The sequence below is a fragment of the Pristis pectinata genome, chromosome 26, assembly GCF_009764475.1.
Source record: "Pristis pectinata isolate sPriPec2 chromosome 26, sPriPec2.1.pri, whole genome shotgun sequence".
NCBI lineage: Eukaryota > Metazoa > Chordata > Chondrichthyes > Rhinopristiformes > Pristidae > Pristis > Pristis pectinata.
This window is the reverse complement of record NC_067430.1, coordinates 11,826,959-11,845,693: the sequence shown is the minus strand read 5'-3', so window position 1 is coordinate 11,845,693 and position 18,735 is coordinate 11,826,959. Positions and strand designations below refer to the sequence as shown.

At 41.7% G+C, this 18,735-nt stretch overlaps 1 protein-coding gene across 1 annotated transcript in view; it reads right to left on the bottom strand.

Moving 5' to 3' along the window:
* igsf21a (immunoglobin superfamily, member 21a) overlaps positions 1–18,735 on the bottom strand; it is a 265,795-nt gene that overhangs the window by 171,899 nt on the left and 75,161 nt on the right. The window contains exon 3 of the mRNA XM_052039435.1: positions 6,703–6,824. Coding sequence (XP_051895395.1) covers positions 6,703–6,824 — 122 coding nt within the window. The remainder of the gene's footprint in view (positions 1–6,702; positions 6,825–18,735) is intronic.

Genomic DNA, 18,735 nt, shown 5'->3' with positions numbered 1-18,735 from the left:
AGAGACATTTGGAGAGGCACTTGAACAGGCAAGGCATAGAAGAATGCCAGTGCAAGGAAGTGGGATTGGAGTAGATGGGCTAAAATGTTGGTACGGAGGTGATGGGCCGAAGGGCCCATTTATGTGCTGTACAACTATAGACTCCATGACACTCAAACTGCAGATCTCAGTGAGGACAAAGAATACAATTTCCAGGACCTCAAATACACTCTCCCATGTGTGTCTGGCCCCCAGAGGTTGCAGTCATGGTCACTCTCAGTTTCTTAGCCTCAGGACCATTCCAGGCTGCTGCTGGTTGCTGCCACGTTTCACACTCCGCTGCTCACTGCTGCATCTGGGAGATCACCAAAACTCCATTTCTTCCAGCTCACAGAAACAGGCAAAATCTTCCCCAAAGCGGGAAGACTCCTATGCCTTGCCTGTTCAAGTGCCTCTCTAAATGTCTCTGAAATGTAGTGATTGTATCTGATTTCACCACCTCCTCTGGCAGCACATTCCAGATGTCAGCCACTCTGTGGGAAAAAAAACTTTCCCCTCCAATCCCCTTTAGAACATTTTCCCCATGCAGAGAAAGCACTCTCCTGCAGCTGGAATCACATCCCTTTATGTACTGGCAGCAAAGATTGTACCAACTGGGGGCTATATAACTAAGAACCGTGAGGACTTGTAACACAATAAAGGGGAAGGTTGTGTAGAAACCGACAATGGCAGCTTGGTGAATCTCGCAACTGAAGTTTCCTCACTCTGTGTAATTTCACAGAGAGCATCAGGGTGGCCCCCAATTCCACCCTAACATCAAAATACATGGGCAATTTCTAGGCCAATTATTATGTGGGAAACTTTTCAAAGAGGAGGATAACATTGCATGTATTTATAATTTTATTGAGAGTTGAAAGTGAAGTGTTAAGGCTCAAAAGGTAGGGCAGCATCTTTTCATGGGGTAAAACAAAAATCCAAATGCAGGGAATTCCAGTAAGTTCATGATCCGCTGCTGGACTTGATGGAGATTCGCTGACAAGAACCTGTCAGCTAATGCAGGCACGGTAGTGTAGCGGTTCGCGTAACGCTTTACAGTGCCAGTGACCCGGGTTCAATTCCAGCCACTGTCTGTAAGGACTTTGTACGTTCTCCCTGTGTGTCTGCGTGGGTTTCCTCTGGGTGCTCCGGTTTCCTCCCACATTCCAAAGACGTACAGGTTAGGAAGTTGGGGGCATACTATGTTGGCGCCAGAAACGTGACGACACTTGCGGGCTGCCCCCAGAACACTACACAAAAGATGCATTTCACTGTGTGTTTTGATGTACATGTGACTAATAAAGGTATCTTATGTAGGGTGTCCACGTTGAGATATGAATGAAAATACAGAAGTCCCATTTACCAGCTAATGGCAGAAGAAAAGGGAAAAAAACAGAGGAGATCCCAATTTTCTAGTGCTGGTAAGAAATGATTTGAGAGTAATACATTGGTGCAGCTAGTAGAGTTGTTTCTTCACAGCTCCAGTGACCTGGGTTCAATCCTGACTTCGGGTGCTGTCTGTGTGGAGTTTGCACCTTCTCCCAGTGACTGTGTGGGTTTCCCTCTGGTGCTCCAGCTTCCTCCCACATCTCAAAGAGGCACAGTTTGGTAGGTTAATTGGGTTCTGCAAATTGCCCTTTGTGTGGGTGGTGGTGGAATTGATGGGAGTGTGGGGAGAATTGGGTACAGGGAAAATTAGCAGCAGAGTTGGAGTGGGGGCAATGAGATTGCTCTGTGTGCTGGCACAGACTTGATGGGCCAAATGGCTTCCTTCTATTGTGTGGAAATATGGGGTTGAACACTTTGGATAGTTTAATTTCAAGACAACAAACAGTAAAATAATATCAATAATTTAATGAGATATCAGGGAAAAAAACTGGGCCACAAAAGAGAAGGGGATGATCCAACTTGAAAACCAGCTCTTTCTTGTATACCAAACCAGGATACAGGAGAGGTGAGAAAAGAACCTCCACAGATACGGGAATAATATTTCAATATTGGAAAATCTCGAGATCATAAAGAGTTAACGTTTTTGGCCAGGAACAAGCTGGTAAATGGGACTTCTGCCCATGCATATCTGAACACAGACATCCTACACTAGCTGACACGTTCTTGCCAGCAAATCAAGACCAGTAGCAGAGGATGAACTTACTGGAATTCCCTGCATTAACGTTGGAAAATCTGCCTATGGATTCTGCATGAATTTACCCCTGGTATAGGATTCATGCACCCCTACATTTGAATGAGGTTTTACAGCTGTGAAGATTAAAGTTAAGAGTCAGATATGTTAGCTTTTTTTTGATCATTTTTGTTCAATTTAACGTTTTTAATTATTTAAACATTTTTCAAGTATTATGAAGCAATTTAATTTTTTTCAAAATGTTGATAACTTTTAAATTTTACTTCTTTTTAATTGAATTTGAATGCTTTTGAAAAAAAACATGACTAATTTGACAGATGGCAAAGCTGGGCATGTGACCTTCCTGCCTGTCCAAGGTTTTCCTGTCTATTGCGTGGGTTGGGCTTGCTCTGGCCCAAGCCTGTCCCAGCAGTTACATTGCAAAGCTCTGCACACACCTTTGCAGCAGGATCAGCCATCCAGATATGAACCAAATGAATGCGTGACTAATACTCACAGTGGCAAGTGTGGCAAGTGTCGGCATAAGCCATAATCAGCAAAATCTGGGCCAGTTGGTGCAAAGGATGTGTTTGGAACAAGAAAAAAAACTGAATGTAAATCACATGACTGATAGAAAAATGAAGGGCTATGTGGGAGGGAAGGTTAGATAGATCTTAGAGCAGGATAAAATGTCGGCACAACATTGTGGGCCAAAGGGCCTGTACTGTGCTGTAGTGTTCTATGTTCTATGTTCTATTTTACAGGTCTTTGCTTTCACTTATTATACTCTCTTTTCCCTTAAAGATGTTGGACTCCCACCTTTCAAAGGATGAATTCAAGGGTACAACCAGAATCTGGAACCCTAAGACAACACACAAAGCTCTGGAGGAACTCAGCAGTCAGGTAGCATCGATGGTTCCTCCAGCACTTTGTGTGTTGCTCCAGATTCCAGCGTCTGCAGTCTCCTGTGTCTCTGGAACCTTAACCTTAGCCTTAATTGAGGCATATAAATTTATGTGAGGCTTAGAAAATAGGAAGAACCTATTGCCCTTAGCACAAAGACAAAGATTTAATCTGTAGAAGGATCAGAGTGGGGATGAGGAACATTTTTTCACTTAAAGATTGGTAGGAGTCCAGAACCCACTGCCAGAAAGGGTAATAAAAGAAGAAACCCTCATCACATTGAAAAAGTACTTGGAAATGTCATTGAAGAGCCATGGTCTATAGGACTATGGACCTAGTGCTGGTCCATAAATAAATATTCTTTATTGATGGACACAGATGCATTGAGCTGAATGGCCTCTTTCTATGTCATAAGTTTTCTTCAATTCTATGATTGTTCTTCAAGTGTGAACATCTTCAGTAAGGATCAGCGGACCATTCACCTATGGAGGGCACGACAATTCTGTCTCCATTTGATAAATGGCGATTGTAAAATAACAGGACAATATTTTCAAAGAAACTGAAAAAAATTAAGTCTTTGGCAGTTGGATCTGAAACAAAACGGCAGCTAAGCAAATCATAAGGACTTTCAGTAATCGTGATTGATTACATGAAAACGCAATACAGACAAGAACAGTCCCAGTGAAACTCTTTGCTTCACAGTGCTTCCTGGAGTCATTCTCTCACTGCTGGCAAACAGCCAATTGGCAGTTGAGTTTCTGCAATCAAAAAAAATAAGGTTAAAAATTATTCTTTGAATTATCTCATTCGACAACTTTTGCAGCTATGCACTGCACTAATGGCCATTGCACTGCGGCCAGCGGAGGAGGTCAAATAACATAGGGCCACCTCTTGAAGACCCCCTTCGTTAAGGAAAGAGCAAGTGAGCTAGGGAGGTTAATTAAAGAGGTTAAGGATTTGGATCAGGGAATCGCTCTTTCAAAAAGCAACACAGACCCAATGGGCTGGTGGCTGCTTATGGACTATATGGTTCAATAAAACCACAGACTGAACCTATGGATTGTAAGATGGGGGCAGGAGTAAGGGAGGTAATGAACATCACAGCTTACTGACGGAGAAAAAGGAAGTCACAGTAATAGGTAATGCATCTGAGTTGCTCCAGTGACGTAGGTTCAATCCTGACCCTTGAGTGATGTCTATGTGGAGTTTGCATGTTCTCCCTGTGACTATGTAGGGATCCTACGCTTGCTTCACTTTCCTCCCACAGATAAAAATGTGCAGGTCAGTAAGTTAATTGGTTGCTGCAAACTGTCCCTAGTGTGTAGGTGAGTGGTAGAATCTAAGGGTGGAATTGATGAGAATGTGAAGAGAATAGGAAGTTAGTGAGGGAATGGAATTACTCTGTAAACCAGCATAGAGTTGATGTGCTGAAATGGTGTCCTTCTATGTCATAAGAAAATATGGTAATATGACATAGAATATTTCTACATAGAAATTCTTTGAAAGGACGGAGAGTGTGGAGGCTGATATTTTTGGAGTTGCAAGGAACAAGAGTGAAAATTCAGAGAAATAGCACAAGACCATGGATAAAATAAGGGATTGGTAATTAGAAAGATTACCTGAGACAATTAGCAGTTACTAAAGAAGAATCAGCAATTCCATTACAAACTCCATTTTATTATGAATGTCAAGAGTTAATTAGTTGTTGGAATTTGATTTTTTAAGTTAAGATCCTAATTAGGTTGCAAAAGTAGCTTTGCTTAAAGGGATTAACTGATCATTTCTCTGTTGATCACTGTTGACCCAGAACATAACTGGGACTTTATCGTGCATATTTATGTCCTGACTGTCAGAAATTACTATTGAAAGATATCATAATCAAGCAAGGTTGAAACTCAAGAGCGCACTTTGGAAAATTATCAAAATCCATCACAGTGAGGAGATCAAGAGCCAGCAAACGTATTTCAGACATCTTTCTGTAAAAGTAAAGATTGGATTTTGCTGAAAATTTAATCAGTTCATCACCACTCCGATATCAAATAATTTCTACAATCAAATTTGTCAAGCTATGAGGCGAGAAGTGTTTAATCGATAATGACGGGAATTGCTTTGGATTCTCTCCATCTTTCATGAAGCTGGGAGGGAGAGAGCAGTGGTGGGGAGGGGTTGGTGAGCAGAATTGGTCCAACAGCCTGTCAGGGCAGTCATTCATATCTGACCTTTGTTGCTGAGATTGTTTCTTCCTGTGGCAGCTCTGCTGAAATGCCATCAGATACACATCTTGTTGGATCCAGTGGCAAAAGGGCAACTCAGCATCTACAAGATTTGTTCAAAAGTTCCGGTAGCATAGTTAGTGTGAAGCCATAATTATGAATATCCCAATTTGGTTATGGCCCTGCTCTGATTTGAGCCTGGAATGCCTCTTCACCACCCATGACGGAAGTAAATGAAAAGCTTGGTTTAGCGAGCAACATTGAACGTGGGGATGAGAAGCTGGCACAGAGGAGGCACATGCTGACCTCTGTATTTAATTCCTGACCTGTATTTCCTGTCACCACATCTCTGTGCCAGGAGACCTAGTTCACATAACCTACCCTGCAGTCTCAATCCCACAGAGAAAGGAACCACAGTATAAAACAGCATTACTCACTGACTGAGCTGAAAGCCACAATTCTCAGTCAACATCTATATGGAGAGGTGAAGCCTGGAACAAGCTGACCACAGGGGGTGACAGGATATGGTTCTGCGCAATATGTTCCCCATGGTGAGTGAGCCCCTGATTACAAATAATATGCCCAGGGAGCTGCCAAGTGCAACCCAGGCTTTATACTCAAAGGAGATAAAATTAAATCAAGTCATAGTGAGAAGCCAAGGCTATTTGGCCCATTGAGCTTGTTCTGCCATTCAATTATCTTTATCCTACAATAAAAATTATGCTTGACATTGGAAATGACATCGCTCTATTTTAAAATCTATTCCACTTTGTTCTGGATTTCCCTACTAGATATTTATCTGTATCTACTTTAGCAAATCCCTTTATCATTTTAAACACCCTAATTAGATTGCCTCTTAACTCTGAAACTCACAGAAGATCAGACCTGTTCTCATTGTGTAACCATTGGTATCATTCTGGTGATTCAGTGCTCCATGGTGAATATATCTTTCCTGAGTTCTGATGATGAAAGTTAAAAATAGTCCTCCAGAAGACTCACCAACTGAAGCATCACTTCCTCACTTGAATATTCAATCTTTGTTGAGATAAAGGCGAGTAAAATTTGTATTATACATGCCCACCAAATGAACACTCCTTTGATGTGGCAAGTGTTCCACATAGAGCTCAACGGACATTGACATAACATCAGTTTACAACAGCATTTTTTCTTATGAAGAATCACAAGGAAAAGGAGAAAGTACTTTTACCCAAATCTAGCAGCTTCCAGCAAGGTTTGGTGGTGGAATAAGGAAACAATTAAATCGGAGAGATGGGAAAGCCATTTTGTTTGCTGAAGATCAAAGGTGAAAGGCAGGTGGCCTCCAAAACTTTATGACAGCCCACTTTACATAAAAGTAACATGATGGTTTTTCATCTATTCGATCGGTAATGACTTACTCTGGGTAAATTAGGCAGTGTCCTCATTACTGTGAACAAGAAAAACTCAACTTACCGCACAGTGGACTGATAGACCAAGTCTTCCCTCTTCTGATATTCATCAATGTGAGTGTAATTTGTAGAGAACAGGGCATCATATGTGAATATTTTCTGTTTGATAGTTCCTCCATCTGTCACCTGGTATCAAGGAATAATACATCAGAGTCAACAATGAGTGAGTGAAAATTAAAAAGTCCTTTTTATCAGCATCACACAGCACCTAAGGCATTTTTGCATTCCCCAGTGAAATATGGCAAAGTAAAGGAATAGTCAGAATATTATAGTTGACACATGAGAGGATCTCTGTTTCCAAGCGACTCTGTCATTACATCTAGAATGTGAAGGCAGGAATGTAGTTCTTTGCATTAGGAAAGAGAAATATTCAAATTCTACTGAGCTACTTCTTTGCAACAGAATTTCTATTCATTATCAAGTAGTTTCTGGCAGCTACTGAGAGAGAGAAAGTGAGAGTGAAAGAGAGAGCAAAGGGCATATTAACTGAAGGGGAGGAGAGAGCAAAGAGGGTATTAGTTGAAGGGGAGGAGAGAGAGGGAAGGGTGTATTAGTTGAGGGAGAGACTGGACCACATAGTGTCTTCACTTTGGAGCAATGGCATGGGATCCTGCTAACATAATCAAGGACCCGTCCCATCCCAGTCATTTTCTCTTCTCCCCTCACCTGTTGGGTAGAAGATACAAAACCTTGAGAGCATATACCATCAAACTCAGGGACAGCTTCTATCTTGCTGTTATCAGACTCATGAATAGACCTCTCATATGGTAAAAGATGAACCCTTGAACACTTGATCTCCCAATCTACCTTGCCGTGGCCCTTGCACTTTATTTATCTACCTGCACTACACTTTCTCTGCAACTGCAACATTATATTCTGCTCTCTGTTTTCTTTTTACTACCTCGATCTATGGCATGATCTGTTTGGATGGCATGCAATACAAAAGTTTTTCATTTTATCTTGGTACATGTGACAATAATAAATCAATACCAATTTCAGTCAAGTTGAATGACATCTGGCAAACCACTGACACTGAGTCTGGCACTGGCTCTCCACCAAAAGGGACCAGGGCATGGAATTATAGGGCCTTAACCTTTTAAGATTGGAACTAAAATTCAAAGGAATTCGTGCACCTAAGGTTGACATGAAGTAGCAGCACAATTTATTTAATCTTTCTGAAGGCAGTAAATATTTTAAATGTATTTTTGACTCTTTCAAAAGGAGGTTGGGTTGGGTTGAGGAACCAAGTGCAGGAAAGTAAGCACAGAAAGGAATTGTTAGCAAGGAATGAGCATGTCTGTCAAGGTTGGTTGTTGGGTTCATTGTCAGCACAACCTGGAAAAAATAGAAGATGGAAATCACTAAAAGCTACTCAGAAGAAACCTCAAATATATATTCCACAAGAAGTGTTGACCAATCCACTTGCCACTGACCATGACAAGGCCTGCCAAACCCATGCAGCTCTTTCATTGCTTGTCACAGTGGTTATAAACCCTCCTGAATTAACCTGCTTGTTCATTTTGGTAAAATATGTCCCTCCTCCACTGCCCCTTAAGTGCCTGATGTTGTCACACCTGCTCCTGTCCTGGGGTTTTCCATATGACTAGGGCAGCAGGCATATCAAGTATGTTTTTTGATAAATTTGGACCTAAACTATCTCAATGTTATTGAAGCCTCTGAACCCCTTTTGCCATTGTTCCCAATCCTCTCCCTGAGAGACTGTGTTGGAAACCACTAGTGCATCATGTACTATCCAATTTCAGGTGTAATATACATTGAAATTCACATTTTCAAAGGGCCTTAAAACCACTGTAAGAGAACAAATTTGTATAATCTACCGTCTCTCACAGATGGGGCAAATTAATGCAGGTGCTGAGAGGGCACTTGCCAGGAGTCTAAAACTAACACAAAGCCCTTAATAGGGCAAAGAACAAATTGCTGGAGGAACTCAGCAGGTCAGGCAGCATCTGTGGAGGGATATGGACAGTTGACAGTGCAGGGCAGATCAGACACCAGCACCTCCCAACCTCTCTCACTTGTAGTTTCTCTGCCATATGTAACTGAGAGAAGAAAAGGCTTGAGTTGTTAACTATTACCTGGTAGGGTAAAGTTGCCTCTGAAGCAAAGAAGCTGTCAGTTCGAGAGACTTAAAACACAAATGTTTGGCATAGGCTATGGGAGCTATCATGCTGGTAGAGACTGGCTTTAAGAATTCATCAGGGTTGGAATGGAGGATGGTGTGGGGGGTCCTAGACATCCTTACCTACTTTTTAACTCAGCACAACTATGAACAACCAGGATGAGTTGCTATTCTAAACAATTTAAGTCCAAAGTTTGCCTACATTGAATTCCATCTGCCACAGTTTGTCATTTCACTTAATCTGCTCAGACTTCTCGGTAAATTAATGCTTCCATCTACGATGTTTACTCTGCCACATATCTTAATGTCATCAGCAGCCCTGGCCACCTGGCTTTCCATTCCTTCATTAAGTTTCTAAGTACGGTTACTGAATCAGAATGCTGTGGCTTCAAGTCCTGCTTCAGCTAGTCGTGGGATGGGGCAGGAAAGTGGACATGAGTTGGAGGATCACCTACGATCCCATGATTGATCGACTATCCAAATACAAAATCCAGGTTGAAAATTAAGTGTCGTATCAAGGTGGTGGAGCATTGACAGAAGTGCTGTCTTTCAGATGAGGTGTTAATCTGAAGCCTGGCTAATCTTTGAAGGTGAATGATCCCACATAGAGAAGTTGGAAGTTCAGCATAGCCACCCAATTTTTCCTATCCATTGTGAGAGTTGCATTATATCATATAAGACTCAGCTGGGAGCACTATGTCAAAAAAATACTTACCCTATAATTCATAGTGTCGCATCAACATTTCAGGATCTGCAGCACCTACATCCACCTCCATACCGATTGCCACTAATACCAATTGTTTCCTGCAATAGTTTCTCCAATTAACCACACCCCCATTCAGGGAACAGTGACGGAATGATTATATTTCCTATTCTGACAGATCTTTAGTTCTTCCACCTCACACTCCCTCTACCCAGTGAGGGCAGGCTGTAATTATGTTGAATGTCTCCACGACAGTGACTTCTAATATTTCTTGATAAAACTCCCTGTTTTAATCTCCTTTAATAAATTTTCTGCTCTGGGGACCTGCCACCTCTTTTGAAATGTTATATGCATCTAGAAAAGTCACATTGCTGCTATTTAGGGTGACAATTAAACTCCATTTGAAATGACGATGAATAGCCCTCTTCACCTCATCTTGTGTAAGAGATTATAGCCTTTATTGAGATGAAATAACAGCACCAGTTTGTGTTTATACAACAACACATTTGGCTTGCACCCTGTGTGTAGAAAATGCGCAAAGGTCCAATGTGGGAGGGGAAGAAAGAAAATTAGATACAAGCAATTAAAGAAGTGGAGCTGAGGGTTAGGAAATTTGACTGAATGTGCTTTTTACAAAAGTAAGGTTTTGGAGGGTTTTAAAGAGAGGGAACAGCAGAGTGAGTTGCTTAGGGAGGAGCAGAGACAACCAAAGAAGCAGTTGAAAATAGATAAAGAGCACCGTGGGGAGCAGAGAATAAAACACTCTGCAAGATTGTAAAGATGGATCCATGGGCTGATGTGAAAATGAATGATGATTTTAAATTTGATGGTCAGGGGAGAACGAGGCATTGAATGTTTGCTGAGACAGAACTGATGGCCAAGGACATGGTGAGGGATAAGTTCTAGGTGGTCAAATCCTGCACATCCTTAAGGATGGGAGGAAGATAGAGGAATCAAGGCCAGATGATAAAAGCAGCAATGGCAGTGAAGGGCTGGGGAGGAGGTGAGCAATGTTGAGCTGATGGAGTAAGTAGTAAAGGGCAGGAATTCTGTTTGAAGCTGAGCTCCGTACAGCAGGAAGAAGCTGAGATCGCCACACAGTCTGAATCAGTCTAAGGGAAATCAGAGACAAGAAAATAGCTTTTGATGAGGAAAAAGTGATTAAACGGTAGGAGACAGAGGATGGTGGTAGAGGGTTGCTTTTCAGGCTAGAGGCCTCTGACCAGCGGTGTGCTGCCGAGATCAGTGCTGGGTCCACTGGTGTTCATCGTTGATATTAACAGTTTGGATGAGAATGTAGGTAACATGGCTAGTAATTTTGCGGAAGACACTAAAATTGGTGGTATAGTGGGCAGTGAAGAAGGTTATCTCAGATTACAACAGGATCAAGGAATGGCAGATGGAGTTTAATTCAGATAAATATGAGGTACTGCATTTTGGTAAGGCAAACCAGGACAGGACTTACACAGTAAATGATAGGGCTCTGGGGAGTGTTGTAGAACAGAAAGACCTAGGGGTGCAGGTGCACAGTTCCTTGAAAGTGGCGACACAGGTAGACAAGGTGGTGAAGAAGGCGTTTGGTACGCTTGCCTTCATTGGTCAGGATACTGAGCAGTGGAGTTGGGACGTCATGTTACAGCTGTAGAAGACATTGATAAGGCCACATTTAGAGTACTGCATACAGTTCTAGTTGCCCTGCCATAGGATGGATGTCATTAAACTGGAAAGGGTGCAAAAAAGGTTTATGAGAATGTTACCAGGATGGGAGGATTTGAGAAGAGGCTGGATAGGCTAGGACTTTTTCCCCTGGAGCATAGGAGGCTAAGGGATGATCCGATAGAGATTTAAAAAATCATGAGGCGCATAAATAAGGTGAATAGCCATAGTCTTTTCCCCAGGGTAGCTGAGTCCAAAACTAGAGGGCATAGGTTTAAAGCGAGAGGGGAAAGGTTTAAGAGGGAACTGAGGGGCAACGTTGACACACAGAGGGTGGTGCATATATGGAACAAGCTGCCAGAGGAAGTGGTAAAATTATGACACTTAAAAGACATTTGGCAGGTACATGGATAGGAAAGGTTTAGAGGTATATGGGTCAAATGTAGGCAAATGGGACTAGCTCAGTTAAGCAACTTGGTTGGCATGGACAAGTTGGGCCAAAGGGCCTGTTTTCCATTCTGTATACTTCTTGACTCTATAACTCAAAAAAAGTGGCTGCAATTTTCCTAATAAATTTGTTTGGTGTTTGTGACAATTACAAAAATTGGGTTTTTTGAGGGAAATAAATCTGAAATTACTGAAGGACTGAAAAGGCATCTTGCAAAATTCACTCAAGCTTTTTCACTGCAGTGGTGGCTTTGTACAGAGGAACACAAGTGTCTAGTAACATCAATAGATGTGGGAGGGGAAATTGGAGGAACATTTTCACTGGAAGGCTGTGGAATAAATTGCTAAGGTTTGGAGAGAGAGCTGGAGATTGAATCTGACAGGATAAATAGGTTAGGGATGCAATTAGATATTTTTCTGGAGGGAGAACGGATTAAGGGATATGATTAAAGTGGGATTAATTTATTAAAAAGGGACAGGCTGTTTGTCCAGCCAAATGTCTCTAAAAATGCTTGGGATATAATTGTTCTACTCTACAGAATGGTTAAAATGTTGATTTTAGATTTCTGTGTGTGTTTGTGTGTGTATGTTAGTTTAATCCCCAGAGGCTTCTTTACATAATCCCACTGAGATGCACAGCTGTCAGCTGTGTGGTATCCCTCAACAGCAGGGGTTTCTGCTCTGATATCACCAGGTATGATGAGTGGGTACAAAGGCATGAGCTCATTCATCTTCTGACAGGCCGTTACAAATTACTACTGGGGCGCTTCGCAATGAAGCCGAGAGATTGAGGGGCAGTGATCTACAGGGGAGAGCAGCATGCATGAGAATAAGCAAAATGGGGTGCAAGTGATAGAGATGGGGCAACACCAACAGGGAAAGAGCATGGGCAATAGAGAGAGAGAGAGAGGAAAGGTGGCTTGATTAATAAAGAGAGAGAGAGCATGAATGATAGGTAGAGTGAGGGAATGAACAAAAGAGAATTGGCTTGAGCAATCGATAAAATGAGAGAAAGACAGAAGGAATGAGCAATAGAGAGGGCAGGAATGAGTGAGAGACAGAGAGAGGGGAGGATGAGCCTGTGCAAGTGAGAGGGGAGGGAGGGAAAGAGTAAAAGAGAGAAAAAGAGAGAGAGAGAGAGCACCTTGATCAATGGCCCTTTGTTATATTGCTCTGCAGACCTGTCCTTAAACCTGTTCCACTGACCAGAATAGCCTTTAGTGGAGTATGCACATAGGAAGTGACCATTGTGATTAAGACTGGACAACATTTAGAATAAAAGAAAATACACACAAGCAATTATTATGGAAGCCATTGGGTTACAAAATGGCCAATGAGTGATATGGGTATTTGCTACTGCCCATATCTGAAAACTGGTGGACACTGACCTTTCAACCTCCTACCCTCCCTGATGGAGGAATTTAGTGGGTGCAATTGTATAAACTAATGGTTTCTACTTCATGCTTCTAATTAGAGTGGAGAATGGGGAGGAGAGGGCAGAAGATAAAATCCCTGCAGTGAGGTGTAACAAAAAAACTTTTGGAAGTCTTTGCTGGACAGACTGAAGAGGTTTCAGTCAGCTCAGAGGTGAACTTTAGTATAGAGCTGTGAAACTACCTTCAAAGCTGAGTGTCATTTAAAGTCAGGCCAGTTTGGAGATTTTCAGAAATAACAGTACCAACTAACCATAATGGGATGAAAACAAGGAAACCCATGATCGGCTTTTAAATAAAGTGTCACACAATTCTCTCATTGGACAAAGTAAGCAATGGCACCCTGAACGAGCGGTGGTTGTTAGTTCCCCATTTCACCCTGTTAATGGATGTCATTGAAATTGGCACTCCTCCTGCTGATCATTTTGGAAATCTCTGCGTTAACCACCAGTGGCACCAATTCAGTGTCAGATTTTCATTTAGATTTCTGTGACTAATGCACTGCATATCACTTTGCTGCTCTTCCTGCACCTCCCGCAGTGTGTTCTGCAACAATGAGAAGATCAATAGGCAACCTTCATTTGGACCTTTGGCTAAGGAGATCCATACACTAGGCTAAAGGAACGTGAGGGAATGATCCACGTTCCTTGTTCTGATGGTGAGAGAGAAAAAGATGGGGGTGTTTGAGGAGAAGTCACAAATGAGAAGGAAAAGAGGCAAAAGTGAGAGGGATAAGAGTGAGAGAGGATTGTGCAAGCGAGAGAGAAGGTTTTGAGAGGGGTGTAAGCTATAAGTGGGGGGGGTGGAGGTGACAGGGTATGAATGAGAGCAGGAGAAATAGGACACAAGAGACCAACAGCAAGAGAGGGGAGCAGGAAAGTGCAGTAGAGAGCGAGAGAGGAGAGCTATCAACAATAGAGGATGAAGGGGCCATGAGCAATAGAAAGACACTGGGAGAAAGTCAATCAAAAGATGAGATTATAGAACAGTTTCAAATGAGGTTGATTATTCAGCCAATCATGGATCCTGTAATAAAAGAATGCTTTCAGTATAAGATTGACCCTTATGTTGGCTGAGAGTTATGTACTCTTTTATGTTTTTATTGATTAAAATGTAGAAGCTATTCCGAACTATCACTGCATTCAGCTTCTGAAAATGGACTCTGCCCAAAGGCGCAAACATGAATCCAGTAGTGGTAAATCAGCACTGTTGGGTTAGGCTATTGCCAGCCACAAAATCACTGCTGAACTCTACTCAGATGGTAAAGTGACCTCATCTAAGCATATCTATCCATTCCAACAGATCCAAGTTTCAGCCACAATTTTGCTGGGTGACAGACTAGGCTTATGAGGCTGTTTAGCCCACTCCTGTTCTATTTCTAATGTCCTTATATGTGCTGAGCCTGATGTTAAAATTTGGAACTTAATGATAAATTACTGTAGATCAAAGATCTATCTATGAATGGTGCTATTGATAATGCTTAGTTGAGGGCAAATTCTTCTTCAGGCAATATGTCAGTTAAGTGAATGATGTACAATGCAGTTTGGCACTGAACCACAGAGACCAGGAAAGACTCTGATTCTGGTCCATGTTAGGTTGTTTGATCTCAGTTATTTTGGCATTATGGATATCACAGTATCCCTGGATAGGAGGAAGGAGTGGGTTGGAATATCAGTGCAGTTCCTGCCACCGATCATTACAGTCATTCCGCTGGAAAGTATGCACTTTGGATGAGAGTAGGATTAAACTTGGCTCTGAAGCTTCCATGTTGGAACGGAGTGCCAATACTCCAAAGTTCAAGGCTGCAAATGAAAAATTAGCATAACTTTCGAGGAACCCAGGATGCTATATTGTAGCTTTGCAGACAACAAGAACAAATGGAACAAAAATAACGCAGCAGATCTATGGCCTGAGCTGTCACATGAACAAATATAAAAATATTAATTGTTCAACTAACAGAGTCAGTCAGTTTAATGCCTCATTAATCTCAACTGTCCAAATAATTTAAATGTAATACTCTGCTGCTTAATATGAAGCTGCTTCAAACTGTTCAATTATTGCAAATATAAAGGAGCATTTGTCTAAATAAATTATTATATGCATCCAATTAAATATCAATGTAAGGTCCCCTTTATGCCTTTTGTTGTAAATCTATTTCCTGTTTTAGTACTGAGCCACACAAGCCAGACACTCCAAGTGATCCTGTGATCATTGCTACCTTGCCGGGCAGACTGTTTGCCATCAAACCATGAATGAGTCCCAACTCTGTTCAAAAGATCACACGGATAAAACTGTTTGAAGTGTCCAATGCCATAGCTTCTAACCGTGACTGTTGTACACGTGTCGTCCATGTGTACCCTTCTCTGCATCTGACCACACTATCCTTCTTCAGCCCCTCATTTCCAATGTCCAGCTTAGTGCAACTGAAGTCCTCCTGTTCTCTTCTCTTCAGTACAGCATTAACCCTGGATCTATCCATCCATCTTCTTCATTCACAAGGCCATAAGATGACATATGTGGTTATATTACTCTGTTTTACCTCCCATGCCTTTCATGAGGACATACATATCACCTGACCCCATTATTCCTGTGCCATGTTAACTCATGAATTCCAGTTTCCTCCACTTAAGCATAAGGAGAACTAAAAGCATCATCTCTACTCCCCGTCACAAACCTTGTTCCCTCTTCACTGACTCCACACCCTTTGTGGTCAACATTTCTGGTTAAAGCAGACGGTTTGCAACCTTACCATCATACTTAGCACCCATTATGAAGATTGCCTACTTCAACCTGCATGTCATCATCCACCACTGCCCACTTACTGGTGTAACTCTCGAGCTTGCCTTTGACATCACAAGGCTATTTCAATGCTCTCGTTGCTGGCTTCCTCTTCTCCACTTTGTACAATTTCTGGAACTATTACCTGTACTGTGTTCTGCTACCAGTGCTGTTTATGCTGGTCATTATTGACCTATTTTGGCTCAAGATTAACCAATATTTCCAATTAAAAACGCTGATTACTGTGTTTAAATTCTTCCATGGTTTTACAACTCCAGCCAAGCAACCTCCCCGGGGCTCGGCATCTCTCCAACTGACAACGTGCGTCACTTTCTTTACCCCACTATAGACATCCATACCTTCAGCCGCTGGAATTGCCTTCCTGAACCTCTCCACCTCGCCATCTTACAACTGGACCTTCCCTAAAACCCACTGCTAACTAAAGGTTTCATCACCCTCTTACTATCTCCTTTGGCTTGAAGTCCATTATCTTCTGATTATGCTTCTGTAAACTGATTTATCTACATTAAAAGGAGTAACTTTTCCATCAAAATAATAGCACAGTAATAGCCCATTTGATATAACATGCCCATTCGAAAGTTTATGATCTATATGAATTTCCTCCCACCCCTCCAACAGCATAACTTTCTATTCATTTCCTCTCCTCCTCCTGTTTGCTTCAATTACTTCTGATGCGGAATCCATCATTCTAATCATTTCCTGGGTAAAGTGGACTTTCCCGAATTCCATATTTATTAGTAACTAAATGATACTGATGGCCCCTAGATTTGAAACTTCCTTGCAGTTGGAAACAGCTTCTCTACATCAATCAAAACCTTTTGTTATCTTAAAGCTCTCTATCAGCCTTTTCTGTTCTCTGAGAAAGGGGTCCAATCTCTCTTACCAGTTCTGAAGGGTCTTTGACCTGAAGCATTAACTGTTTCTCTTTCCACAGATGCTGCCTGACCTGATGAGTGTTTCCAGCATTTTCTGTTTTTGTTCCAGTCGGGTGTCATTGGTTTCACAGAGGGAGGGCAATTGAAATTTGTTTCCCATTTCTCTCCCCTTCTCTACTGACTTATTCACTGTGGATGCTTACCGTCCATCTCAGGCAAGGGGTCTTTCTTTATCAATCAACCTGCAACTCTGCCATAGAGGAAAGTGTTACTGTCATACCTGATTCTACCCTTATCCAACACCCACTGATGCACATACAAAATAACCACCCCACTTCTCATCCAGGCATCCTATGATGTTATTCCCTCTGTAAACCAGATCACACGGCTCAGTAGAATAGAAGGTAAGAACTTCCTGATGCTTACAATGTATAGTACTTGGCAAGGCTGGCTGAATGGGGCTGCTGCAAGTACTAAAAGAGCCATTGTTGTCTATTGTCTGATTTCTATTTAGTTGGGCTGGAAAACAAAATCATTACTGTGGCTGTAGAGGCTGCTGTCATACTATGATGTGAGTATGTGCCTTTAACTGGCAACTTACGCACCTATGTAGCTGTAATTGACAAGCTTCACATACATCTGCCAGAGTAACTGACAAGGCTTGTTATACACCTGTAAACTAGTAATTGACAACACCAGGAAATTGTTCCTGCAATATGCTTATGATTGCTTCTACACTAATAGTTAATTTATGCAATAATAACATGGTTAAACAAATAATGGTAATTGGCAGCACATTGCTTAAGATGATAATTAGCCAAGTTGTTTAACAAATGAGCAAGAAGCAGGTTAAACTGTGGAAGAGTTAATATTTGCAGCAAGTGGATACAATCCATCATTAAGACCAATTCCACCAGCATTTTCAAATTAACTGAACTTTATTCTGTCTTAACCAAAACTTTCCAACAAAGAACATGACAAAGAGCAGGAAGGCCAACTACCTCCTGCCCATCACAGTCTCTTGGTAGTGAGGTCAACTGTAGGATCTCTCCTGCAAGACTTTCTTGGATCATTTAACTCAGCATTGTCCAAAGACCTCCTTGTCACAGTGAATATCTCACCGCATTCCACATCTTGGGGGCAGCATTTCGGACCCCATATCATCCTCCAATTCACCTTTTACTGAATCCTATTCTCCCCATCTCTATAAGAGCACATGGCCAGCATATTCCAGCAAAGAGTGTGTACATTGCTGTCTGAGTATGTTTGTCAATTATCCCATTAGCAAGCTGAGATTCATGTTGACCATCACCATTTCAAAGGCGGTTCTTCAGGATTCTCAACGAGGAAAGGGGTATGGCAGAAACATTACAACAAAAAAGCACAGAAGATATGCTCTTTATTTTTAGAAGTGAAGACTTTGAGATGAGTTAATGTAAGCTTTTAAAATTACATACTTGGATTTAATAAACTGTAATGCTACCAAACCTGGCTGCAATACTCAGTGTGCAAAGCAAAACTTAGGTACATACTTGTTCTACTCAAACCTCTCCCACTGTTCCTCATCTGACATTTCCATCTATATCTATCTTTTCACTTCCTCTCTCATGAATTTATCTTGTTTCCTGCTAAACTTATCTCTGCTACTTAGCTCAGCTGCTTCCTGTAATAGCAAATTCCCCATTCTCACAGGCATATTAGTGAGGATTTTTGATTCCTGTCATACTTGTGGATTCTCGCAGGTGGGAACATCTTCCCCGAACCAAAGCCCACTGTACTCGATTAAAGCACAGGTCCTACAATCCTAATCTTCCACATGAAGTCAAGTCAAGTCCAGTTTATTGCTGTATGGAATTAGACACTATCCATATATATGAATAGTGTCTAATTCCAGGTGGCATGCATTTTCCTTCAATATTGGCTTCCTCCCTGTCCCTCCATTCCTTCTTGCTCCTCTCTATGATATAATTGCTCTTGAGAAGCC